This window comes from Phragmites australis, chromosome 16 (assembly GCF_958298935.1).
Source record: "Phragmites australis chromosome 16, lpPhrAust1.1, whole genome shotgun sequence".
Lineage (NCBI taxonomy): Eukaryota > Viridiplantae > Streptophyta > Magnoliopsida > Poales > Poaceae > Phragmites > Phragmites australis.
The window spans coordinates 28,833,345-28,845,749 of NC_084936.1; the positions used below are offsets into that span (position 1 = coordinate 28,833,345).

Below are 12,405 nucleotides of genomic sequence, written 5' to 3' on the forward strand. Positions count from 1 at the left end.
TAGCTTGCTTGCTGGTACCTTAAAAAAAAGGGAGATGAAGCGTGGGAGGATTCGTCGCGCGAGGGAAGCTAGTCTGATGCTCTGTGGAAGGAAAAATATCCTGTTGCACTTAGTAATGCCTACCTTCTATCCCGGCAATTTACATTCCCTAAAGAAATGGAGAGCCTCGGAGTGTGCAATGAAACGACCAAACCGCGCCGAACAATAGCTAAGTGAGTATTAGTCGTAGCAGCTGCAAAAACTAATTTCTATCAGTCTGATCCAAAGTCAGTTGTTCGTACCATCACCAGCCGATTTATTTATATATATATATATATATATTTCAAATATTTGCAATTTTTTCAAACAGCCGTGTAGTTTTGTACCGTAGATATTAAAAAATTATATATATAAATAAAAAAATCTCCCCAGCCTCAGATAAAGGAGCTCCATGCCGTGTTGTGTTGCTGGGCCGAACTGAGGCCGCTCGGTAGGCAGGCAGGACTTATGGGAGGCGTCGGATGCAGCGGACGGCCGATACGATGCCGACTGCACACCCGTGACGTCGCTCCCCTTCGTTCTCGATCCCCCCGTTACGATCCCGATCCGCTCCAGACCTAATCCCCTTCGTTCCACCCCTCTCTCCACCCACGCAACACCAAATCGTCAATCCATCCCAGCCCATCCCATGGAGGACGAGGCAGTCGATCCACATCCAAGTGAAGTGCTGCTAGATCCCTCCGTGGTGCGACTCATAGATGAGGTAGCTGAGGAAATCGAAAGAGGAGGAGCGCCGCCGCTGTCCGTCACCGTGGCCAAAATTCTCGATGGCATCCCGGCGTGCGGCAGCACAGAAGAGTGGGAGGTCGCCAGGCTAAGAGCGTTCACAGCAGAGATTTTGCGCTATCGGGCAGAGGTCGAGGCGCCGGCGGCGGCAACCGTTCGCGACCGCAAAGCCTCCCGCCCCAGCGCAGTGGAGAAGGTCGTGGTGGCCTTCAGCGGCAACGACGACGCTGCCTTCTACCGTGAGGTACTGGAAGGCATCGAACCTGTTCTTGAGGTCGCCGACCCCCCAGGAGTGACCTCCCTAGCCCTTCGCCTGTCTTGGGTACCAGGCTTCCCCTTGCGCAGCAGTTACCCCTCCTGCGCCGTCATCTGGAGCTCACACCACAACATACTCGTTCTCTTCGTCGCCACATACGATTCCTGTCTCTGCTATCCAGGGTTTTACCTGGTCTACGATTCCTGGGCCAGCTCGGTCGCCGTGATCCCGCCGCTGCCATCCCGGTCCGCCTACATGTTCTCGCACTGCAGCATTGGGACCGGGTCCGCCGTCCTGCGCCACGAGGCGCCCAGCAACTATGTGCTCGCCGACCTTCTCCTCCGTCAAGAACACGGTTGCGCCACAAACAAGGCCGATCTGTTTCTGTGGTGGTCGTCCGGCGACTGCGCCGGCCGGTGGATGCAGAAACAGGTGGAGCTCCCCCTCCCCTCTGAGCCTGAGAAACACACGTCGAAGCGCACCTACAACTTCACCGCCGACGCGGTGTTCGCGGGCGGATGGAGTCGCCTCTGCTGGGTCGATCTTCTCCAGGGTGTCCTGGTCTGCGACGACGTGTTGGCTGCGTGTCCTCGGTTCCGCTTCATCGCGTTGCCCGAGGGGTGTTTCATCAAGCATGTCCTCCGGGGGCAACCGCGGGAGTACCGGTCCGCGTGCTGCGTCGAGCGTCCTGGTGAAAGGGTCCTCAAGTTTGTCACCATGGACGGCCATGGCCAAGACAGCCCCATCAGCGATGTGACCCTCACCACGTGGAGCCTGTCCCTCGACGGCTGCCGACCGGAGTGGGTGAAAGGCTCATCGGTCAGCCTCGGTGAGCTCTTGACCGACCCAACCTACAAGGATGTCCTGGGTCTGCAGCCGCTCATACCTGTCCTTAGCATGGTTCAAGATGATGTTGTCTACCTCTCCTTTGCTCCCCGCCGTGAGTCCATCCATGCTGACGACCGTGAGTCCGTCGATGCTGACGATCTTGAGTCGATCGATGCTGACGACCTTGAGTCCGTCGATGCTGATGACATTGTGGATGTTCCAGCCAGAGGTTTTTGTATGGTTAGGCTTAGCCTCGACCTGCAGCGTCGGAGGGTGTTGTCTGCCCACAAGTTACCTCCTGGAAGCAGAGTTATTCCCGACCCTGATATCTTCACGAGTGACTTCAACACCTACTTCAACAAGGTATATTGTCCCCTTTTCCTTTTCTTTCTGAGATTGTCCGGCACCATATTTACTATTGCGTCTGACTGACATATATTCTTGTTTCTTCTAGACAAGTCAGTGGTGTGAAGCGCAGCAGAAGCTTGGTGAAGATGCAAGCCATTCAAGTGGTGAGAAGCTTCCCCGTATCAGCGATGCCGCGCTGATGTCCGCCCGACCTTGTTTCAGGCCCAACACTTGGCCTCGCTCATTAGGTAGCAGCTATAGGATGGGATTGGCTGAGCTTTTGGATGGTGTTTTCTGTGACTGAGGCGCGGGATGGAGGAGGAAGGGCGACGTGGGATGGATCGGACTCTCACCTCTTGAGCAATCTGTCTTTCAGTTTTAGTTCAGTATGTTTACCACTGCCATTGTTATCTTTTGAAACAGATGATTTCAATATAGCTGCCATAATGTGTTAGATCAGTGCCATAATGCTTGAGATAATGTGTTTGATCACTGCCATTATTATCATCTCAATATTTGATGACATAGACATCTGAGATTATTTGATAAGTAGAATCCACCAGAACATAGTTTTCGGTGCAGTAAGTAGTAAAAGAATAGAGTCACAAACAACCAATTTATATATGAAATAAATGCCGACGCAGATCGAAATTGATCGACAAGGAAGCTTAGCATGGATACTGCTGACTCAGCACATAGGAATTAAGACAATGAAAGAGGCAGTACAGCTTCCTAAAACTCTTTCCAGCTGCTTAATGAATTGAGCCCTCGAAGGACATGGCTGAGGCTACTGTGCACACATAGCCTGCTACCAAATCATTGTACTGTTTATGTTTACTTTTGTGTAACTATCAGTTGAGCTGTGGTTAAACTTTTGATATCTTTGTCAGGTTCGGCCTTCCTTTATGACAAGAATCACGTGCAACCTCTCTCTCCACGAGTACTGTCCTGATCTTATTCCTGTTAGTCTTAGAGGAGCCGAATTCTGAAGTTTTCGAGTTCTGTCATGATCCTGTTCCTATTAGTTTTATAGGAGCTGAATTCTGAAGTTTTGCTTCTGGCTTTCCATGAAATGTTGTAGCCTTACAAATACTTTCTTTCTAACAAAGTCACTCAAAGACATTTGAATATAGAAATCACAGTGACTCACTGAGTAGTTAACACGGTACCTGAGGTCTGAATGCATGCTATTTCTATATTATCATTGAGAAATGATTATTAGGGAAATAGACAATTTTTTGCTGATCTGAATGCATGTTGGAGCAGAGAGCCTCTGATGTCACGAATTGTTGTGGGTTTTCCTCCCCGTCAGTTTTGTTCGCGCGTAGCAATATTCAGGTAAAGCAACTGCTATACTTCCTCAAATTAGCAGATCTAGAGTTTGGTAATTGAGCTGTGTTTTTTACTGATTAATTATATACCAATACATCCGAATGGAACATTTAATTTGATGGTTACTGGGTTGCTCATCTGAACATCATTTAGCTTGCTTGCTGGTACCTCTAAAAAAATCAGTGCCTGCCTGAATGTATGGCTCCATTTCTTCTTCCCTACGCCTCAGCCACGAGCATTGACTCAAGCTCAATCAAGCTCACAAATCAACAGAGCTGAACATACCTATTCCTCCAAGCTTTAGGCCAAGCAAAGCCCAGAGCTGCATCACACAGCATTGCCTCCATAAAACGGTGCCTAAATTATAGACTCTCCAACAGTCACATAACTGGGCCATGACTTAAGCATAGAAAATAACATTATTTTCACAAGGAATGCTGGAACAATAATCTGTGTGTTGATTCTGTATCCTAAACAAAATAACATACGTTTCAAAACGATTTGCTACATGAATCAAACCCAATATAGACACCACTTGGCCGTCCAGTGGCTGGAGCGCGCCAACGGGTCTCGCTATGTTTCTAGTGTGTTTGATGCTTCTGCAGAACTTCAGCATTGCAGAAACTAGGAATCTTTAACTTCAGCACTGCAAGAGCTAAAAGAACGTGACGCCGGGCGCGCCTCGTGCTCGATGGCTCACACAACTGCGGCGCTCGCTCTCGCTCCTCCCAAGCACAAGCGCCGCCGTCTCCTTGATTGGGTGAGCTATGCACAGCTCGCCGCCGCCCTCCGCTGCACACGACTACAAATAGCGCTGCACTTCGCAGCATCGTCCATGTTGTACAGCAGCAGGAGCAGCAGCAGTACAAGAAGCCACAAGCCCAGCACGTCTGAATCTGAGAGTGCGTTCGGCAGGCAGCAATGGCGCCAAACGCTGGCCGTCCCCCGCGCGTGAAACCATTCATGATCTGATGGTTGGTCACTATAGATACACTTGACATGTGCAACTTTCTTTCTATTTTGTGCTCCTTTGATCTATGCGATTATGCCAATGTAATGGCAACCAAGCAGCTGGTCCTTCCATCACAGCAGCTTCCAGTAACCACAGTGCCCAGAGTAAACGCAGTCCACTTCTCAGCAAGCAGAGTATTCTTACGTCAAAATACAAGCCAGGCAGTCAGAGTGAGTGTCACACAAAACTATGTCTTAAAATTAAAGGATTAAGGTAATTTTGAAGGTAGGGGATTGCATATACATTCTGACTGCACGTTCAAAGGGGGTATCAGAGTGCGTGTCACACAAAACTCAGTAAAATACTATCGTTCCACAGCACAAAAGATGGCTAGACATCAGTTCTCATGCGAGCATTTGTAATATTTTCATGAACATACGCCAGGCATATTTTAAGAACTGTAACCACTCTCGGATGCTATACTTAACCATAAGTAAAGCCTTTCCTCTATCCTGAAATTTGTTCTAGGAACAGAGCTTCTTGCTTGCCAGTGAGGCCGAGATCACTTAAAGACATTTGACTCTCACCGTCGGTGAATGCACGCCTGGGATAAGACCTCACCTACACATTACATAGTTTTAAAAAAAGGAATGATTATAAGATTTAATCAGAAACCGCCGATAAATTATATAGAAGAGTAAGTAGAGAAATTTTCTGATGCATTTGTCCTCAGGAGAAGGATCAGTGACACAACTCAATATCGGAATAACAATAACGGAACAGCTAAAATGAATTGGCGATGAACTGCAGTATTCAAATATGCCCACACTAAAAGCTAAAATGGCTGGTGCTGCAGTTTCCCTTAATAGTTTTTAGTCATACACATCACCATGTTACGAGTGTATCATAACCTATCTCAAACCTCCCGAGTAACCTGACTGCTTGACAGCCACTAGGGCAGTTGACGCAAAACATTTAACAAGTACTGACAATAAACAAGACTTGATGAGACTATGCACTGAAGCCACATAGATCATTCAAAATGGATTGATATAAGAATTAAAATTTCAAGAAACAAAAAGAAACTGTTCAAAAGTGGTGTTCCCATGAAAATAGCAAAGTAAAGTTCCTAAAAGAAAAAAGACACTGCAAAAGCATGCAGAAACAGTATATTTTCTCTGTTAGTGCTAATGCAAATAACCAGCTGGTGCTGGCATAATCCAGTATACAAAGTTATGGTTGGTAGCTGCATTAATCTTTATCAATAGAATTTCTTTTTCGAATATACAGTGCTATCAAAAGAAGAGGCTGAGCATTACCAGTCTATAAGTTCTTGGTTTGAACGTCCTGCTGATGTCTATGAAATCAAAAAGAGACTGCAAAAATTCCAAGGTTAGAAGAAGGTATAATTAATTGTTTCAGTAAGGATTCTGGCAACTGAAAGAAGTTACCTGGAGCTTGTCAGATTTGAGAAAGCGCCGCCCCTGGCGTCTACCATCAGGCATGCGAACTACCACTGTGACGGCCCCATCATCATTTGGTAATGGCTCCTTAGGTAGTGATGCTTGTTTGGCTGCGAGCTCAGACTCTAACTCCTATTCACAATATACATCATGAAAAATAAAATTCATATAATGCTGTGGTAAATTAACACAAACCATGGAGAATACAGATATAACAAGCTTTAGCATGAATTTGCAGAAGGAAATCAAACTGCTGCATTATCATTTGTTTGCAATAAGGTCACTAGATTAACATTTCAGGCTCATGCTTCCCAGGACAGCTCTTGAACTAGACATGTTCTAATTAAGCCCAAGTAATAGTCTGAGGAGAATGTCCTGACAAGAAGTGAGTAAAGCACTTCTAAACCAACCCATCCCAAGTCCCAACAGAAATTTAGTCAACCGTATGCTCCGGAGCCAATATAGTCATCCAAGTGCAATAAATGCATGAGAATATCTCGATCTTAATTGTATCAACTTTCAATTTGATAGTACTAACTGAAGTACCTCTTCCTCAAGCTGTTTTCTTAGCTTCTCCCCCTCTTCTTCCTTTTGACGTGCAAGAGCAGCTTCTCTTGCAGCAGCTTCTTCTAGTCTGCGGAGCTCAGCCTCCTGCACAGCCTTCAACTCTTTTTCTTGATCAGCTTGGAGCGCTGCAAGATACTCATCATCCTGCAATTGAAAAATTGGGTGTCGCATACAGTAGTTCTAATATTCTCCGTAAGTTAAATAATGCTCTGTACCTGCTGCTCCCTTAACAACCGCTGTGCAGTTAATGTTGGTGATGGAGGATGTGCTACTCGGGGATAGTGAGTTGAGCTTCCATGAGTTGGGAAGGAAAATGGATATGCTGCTCCTTCAGGAATCCCACCGAACATTGCAGCCTCAAGCATAACAGCTTCGTCATGCTCTTCAGAAGAAATGCCACCCCACTTTTCAAGGAAATGATTACGGCACTGTAAGTTGTGAAACAACTACAATTTGCACAAACTATAGCTCACTAGAGGCATGGGAATATAATACCTCTTCTGAAGGGAAACCTCCATTATTCTGGCGATCAGTTTGAGCGTTATGAGGCTGAGGACTTGGGGGAGGACTGTCAGACCTTTCCACTTCTTCCGCCGGCTCAGTATTTACGTATCGAAGACGCCTAGAACGATGCCTAACTAAAGGTTGCTCCTCAGCATCTTCAATATCCTCTTGGAAGTTATCTTCATCTACTGTTCGCTCAGAAGTTCCAACTTTCCCTGTGGTTGATCCTTGCCTCCAATAAGAAAGGACGTGCATGAGAAGACAGAAGTCGATCAGATATAGGTTATATTGCTAATGGCTAGCTAGTAAAAATCACTTGAAAATAACACACAACCAAAAAAAAAATGGTAGCCTGAAAGGCTGCATAACTTCATGCAAATGAAACCATAAAAAAACTCAAGACTGACAGGAAAATGGAAACTAATCAATTAATTGATTATCAATATCTGAACATACTAATCTTCACATACAACCACTGTTCTAGAGATTAAAAAACATGATTTAGGGCTACCACTGTTCTACAGATTAAAAAAAATGATTCAAGAAAGATGGCTAACAATTTTGAATATTCACCTTTCAACCGATCCACTTGCTCCTTCAATGTCTTCCTTATCAGATAAATCAGGAGAATGATCCGGTACAAGCATCCCGTCATGGCGCAGAGCACTCTCTCGCTCCGTTGTCTGATAGTCACATTAAAAATTGTATTGGGACAGAGGTATATGAACAAAAATAGAGAGCTATATCTTACAAAACTACCTCCAAGGACAAAGAAACTGCCCAAGCAAGCTCATCGTTGCCTCTGCCACGCGATGCATTTTCACCTTCACCACTATTAAGACCCTACATACAATGGGTTCATTCAGAAGGATGTTTAAACTGTTGAAAAAATGATAAATCCAATAAGCATAAGCATACATTTGTCATTCCTTCAGCCTCTCTTTTTGAAGCTTCAATTGCTGCACGGATCATCTCCTCTTCTATATCACTGTTGTAGTCATTAACATCAACCAATGGAGGAGCACTTGGCACAGAAAGGTTCGGGCGTGAAGCGTTGCTTGGGATATTAGGATCATGAGCAGATGGGGCTGATGGCAAGTCTTCATCATCTTCATCAACTATAACAGTCCCATGGACCTCTGGACCATACAAAGATTCATGTCCAGTAACATCCTCAATAAAAGGACCCTGACCAGAACTGCCTGTTTGAGTATTGTTATCCTTAACTTCAATAGGTATCTGCCTCACCTCCCTAGGATGTGTGACCTGAGGTCCCAGTCCAAATATACCAGCAGCAGCTCTGTTGGCAAAATTTGGATCCAAAAGTGCAAAAGGGTTGCCCAAACTTCTAGGGAATAAAGGTCTGTCAAACATGGGATCAAGTGGTTCATCCAGCTCCATCGTATCATCGTGACTGGCAGGTACAGGATTCTGATTTATTCTGGTGAAATTGTGCAATTCAGTTATATTCAAATGGAACGACATGGGTACCAGGACGACAAATGCATAAAAGTAAGGAAACAGATAGGAGAACAAAACACATACGTGGTCCTATCTCCCTCATTAAAATAAGCATTGACAGCTTCATTTAGGTCACCACCATGTTCCTGTGTAAAAAGAATTGGTCAGCCATTATAGCCAGTATATGAGTCTAAAATGCATAATGACATTTCTATTTAAATTTTAACAATAACCATGTCTAATAGCTGCACTCTAGATCTTCAATGACACTTGATTGATAAAAACTTTTTATCTTTTATTCGAGTTAAAATTACTGAAGGTTAGATGCAGCACACTAGATGACATGGAGAATAGCTGATAGAGCTAAGCAAAAAATGAACTGAGAAATATCTGTTTGTGTGAAGTCCTATATTTTTAAAGAGATACTAGATAGACAAATACGTGAACTAGAGCTCATCTTCATCAAGGTGCCACAAATAATTCATTCAGGTTGTAGATCAAAAGTTGTACTGCACCATCAGATCAAATACAAACCAGCTGGACGGTCCGTACTGAAATTATGCTCAATGCAACCAACAGGAACAAAGAGTAAACACTAGCGGCGATAAGCCATGAACATTGAATTATCAATCAAGGTGGTTCAGTTCTAGATTTCACGAATTAAAATGCAAGAAACTATTTACAAGAAACACAGCATGAAAAATCTGTTCTCCTTGGATAAAGTTTCACATCACCTTTTTTTGTTTAAACTTTTTATTACCAAATTAGCTTAGGTGCCTGCTAAGTCCACAGATTAAGATTCCACAATAACTAGGACGCACAAATCCCATTAAGCTTCCATCTCAACCAACAGGATACCAATGTTTTTTGAAAAGGCAAATCAAGCGATAGGCCTAAAACAGACAGTAGCCCTGCACTTCGTTGTTTCGAAAAAGGGAAATGATGGTAGGTACACTTCCAAATGATTTCTTTGCAGCCTTATTTGGATGAGAGAAGAAAACTTTGATTTCGTGTGCATCAAAATCTCTATAGCTCTTAAGTGAAAGGCACTGCATTTGTAGTGCGGGCACTAATCATGAAAAACATTACTTTCAATTTACCAACTTTCCTAGAGCCCATAAAAGACACCTCACCCAACTACGACATTTGAAATACTGCAGTGTTTCAGTCGACACTCCAACCCTGCATTCCAAACAGGGCCAATGAATCCTAAGGATTATTGGGACATCTGAAGGGATTCTGGTCCGCGAAGGGATTCCCTTGGGGATGGTCTAACTTGTTCACACTTTCCATGGATAATGGATGCTCATTTACTTGCTATACCATCCAAAGTGCCACATAGATAGACCGAGGAACCTATTTCTCTCTTGCTCCACACACACACGAGTCCACAACAACTCAAAAAAATGTTTCTTGCACAGGAACTACTCGTCGACTGCCGGTTTGTCACATCGATTAGTAAAATCAGTAAAAACAGATCACAGACATTCAACCATCAAGTAGACAACGACATTATTTGCCCACATAAATGTAAACTAGAACTAGTGCACGTATCAATCATAGCACAACACTAAAACCTCGCAGGCATTGCACTCTCACAAACTCGAACTACGCTCTTGTTGCCAACTCTAAGCACACCGCAAAGCGACTCCGCGTACCCATGAAACCCTGACTCGAATCGCACATCGTGCCACCGATCCGCCATCGCATTCCGCATCGCCATCTGACTACCTAACCCATCCAACCCCCCGAACCCCACAAAGCAGGGAGAAGCCGAACCCTAACCCGGAGCAAAGAAAATCGAGACATACGAGGCCGCGACACGGAGTCCAATGGGCGACGTGGGGAAGAAGGGGAAGGGAAGGGGCCGACGTGGTCACCTCGAGCACGCGGACGGCGCCGGCCTCGGCGGCGCCGGTGATGCTGACGAAGGTGTCGATCGCCTCCTGCGGAGGCCGCACCATGGCGGGAGGCGCCGCCGGCCTGGGGCTCCGCGGCGACGGCGAGGAGGTGGAGCTGCAAAAGGAGGAGCCGTGCGTGTGAATTCAAGTGCTGTCGATGTGCTGCTTCCTTATGGCCCCACCGCTTCGCTCCCTCCTGGGCCGCGCCGAGCCCAATAAGCGCAGAAAATGACGCTCCTGCCCTCCGTGAACACTAGCTAGGGAGATGCATATATGATGAGTAGAAGATGAATACACTGAAGTTTTCTTTGAGTCTGAGTGCATCTTCACCCCTCCGTGCTATTTAGCTTCGCCCATGGTTGTTCATACATATAGACTTGCACTCGTAACCTTGTGATCACGAAACATCGTATTTGCATGAAGTGTATATTTATTTTTCTTTTTTCACGATCTTTTACTTGTAGTAAAATTATCATAGTAGGGGTTTTCCCTACTGTACAGTTTTAAAAAAACTTTTCCTTTTTAAAAAGTAAAGTAAACAAGATATGGGAATTTTAGTGTCACGAAATATGCAGGGATCCGGCCCAAATCACGTGATAGGGACTGGAAATTAGATTAAATTTCAGGCCCATCCACTTGGATTGGGCCAAACAAGCCTTATTTGTTCACTGTGCAGTCTGTAGAAAATTTTAAATAAACACTGGTCATGCATGTCTTTGCACGATCAAGTACCATGGCCACAGGCGTCTTCTGCTAATCTTTGTAGAAGGAAATGCTAATCTGAAGCGGTCATGTACAGAAACATAAATAGTGATTAATACCAAGAGATAGAACTAAATAAAATTTGGTGAGGTATATGGCACTTAAAAATTTAGGTGACACAAAACAGGTATTAATTGATGTTAGCAACACGCCACATTTGTTCATACGTACTAATCAGCTTTCCTTATTTTATATGCAAACATAATAGTCGGCAATTTTCAGCATATATAGCTGCAGAAAGTGTAAGGTACAAGGCAGAGACCTACCGAAGCCTAAAGTATTCCATCAACTCTAGGACAAAACCAGATTGGGGAAGAACTCTCTCGTGAAAACCGACGCGGAAATTGTCCAACACCAGCCCTAGTCCTGGGCATTCCGTACATGATCATGCCCATGTTAGCACTGGAGAAAGAAGTTCGGTCTTCCCATTATCCAACACCACGGATAATTCAAACCTGGTATCGTCCAAGTAGTAGATGCTACCCTCCCGGAGCCCGTCGAACCTAGAAGCTTCAATGGTGGCAAAACCACCCATCCAAACCAGCTTAGGTTTTTTTATTTGCTACATCCGAATCTATATAGACGAAAAACTTATAACCACTTATGTATTCTTGTAAAAAATCTATTTGATTGCTTGCATGATAAATACAACTAGTCTATATGAGTCATTCTAGCTATGTGATATGCTCAAATCGAATTCCACTCATATCTAGGCTGAACGGATGTAAGTTACATGAACTACAATATCAGTAGAACTCACTCGTCAGACTCAGATCACACAGTCATTACATCCGCTCATACAGTCAACCAAACATCTTCATATGTTTACTGTATCCGTTCATACAGCTAATCAAACACTCTTCTTAAGAATATACGACTCCTCCAACTTACTTCTACTCAACCAAGCTATACGATGTAATCTCTCTTTTGCAATGAAACACACTCTTGATAGGTAAAGTAACCCGGTATCGAAACTTAAGGGGTTAAATAGAAGAAGAAAAACTTACTTCAGGTAATAAAATGGGCTTTTTTTTTTTACTCCGACAGCCGGAAGATGCATACACCTGTTTACAAGAACAAAAGAGTAGTGAAAAACAAAACAAGGGAACGAAGTGTGGCATCCGCCGGTGTCAGCATGGGTCGCTATCGGCATCCCAATCATACCCGACTTAGCTTGGAAGGAAGTGGCTCTCGTACGACCTTCTAGCAGGCGCCATGTTTGTTTACAAGATGCTCTCTCTATTTATTTTTACACGTTACTCTGTT

The 12,405-nt window shown here is 44.6% G+C and overlaps 2 protein-coding genes across 3 annotated transcripts; one reads left to right on the forward strand and one right to left on the reverse strand.

The window, feature by feature from the left end:
* Nucleotides 1-477: 477 nt before the first annotated feature.
* Nucleotides 478-3,342, forward strand: LOC133895720 (uncharacterized). Of its 2 annotated transcripts, XR_009905635.1 has the most exons (3): nucleotides 478-2,212; nucleotides 2,304-2,583; nucleotides 3,088-3,342. XR_009905635.1 is itself a non-coding variant. In XM_062336211.1 (2 exons), exons 1-2 carry the CDS (start codon nucleotides 668-670, stop codon nucleotides 2,499-2,501), a joined length of 1,743 nt encoding a protein of 580 aa, XP_062192195.1. In that variant the 5' UTR covers nucleotides 478-667; the 3' UTR covers nucleotides 2,502-2,720. The 2 variants fall into 2 exon arrangements, 1 of the variants encoding a protein (XP_062192195.1); XM_062336211.1 differs by lacking the exon at nucleotides 3,088-3,342 and having other exon boundaries at nucleotides 2,304-2,720.
* A 1,374-nt stretch (nucleotides 3,343-4,716) lies between these two features.
* Nucleotides 4,717-10,528, reverse strand: LOC133895277 (plant UBX domain-containing protein 8-like). The gene is made up of 11 exons (XM_062335457.1): nucleotides 10,357-10,528; nucleotides 8,561-8,622; nucleotides 7,934-8,456; nucleotides 7,775-7,858; nucleotides 7,589-7,698; nucleotides 7,007-7,247; nucleotides 6,727-6,915; nucleotides 6,491-6,655; nucleotides 5,933-6,076; nucleotides 5,801-5,857; nucleotides 4,717-5,102 (listed from the first exon to the last, which is right to left on the reverse strand). The coding sequence occupies exons 1-11, from the start codon at nucleotides 10,438-10,440 to the stop codon at nucleotides 4,989-4,991; spliced, it is 1,773 nt and encodes a 590-aa protein (XP_062191441.1). The 5' UTR covers nucleotides 10,441-10,528; the 3' UTR covers nucleotides 4,717-4,988.
* Between the last annotated feature and the right edge of the window lie 1,877 nt (nucleotides 10,529-12,405).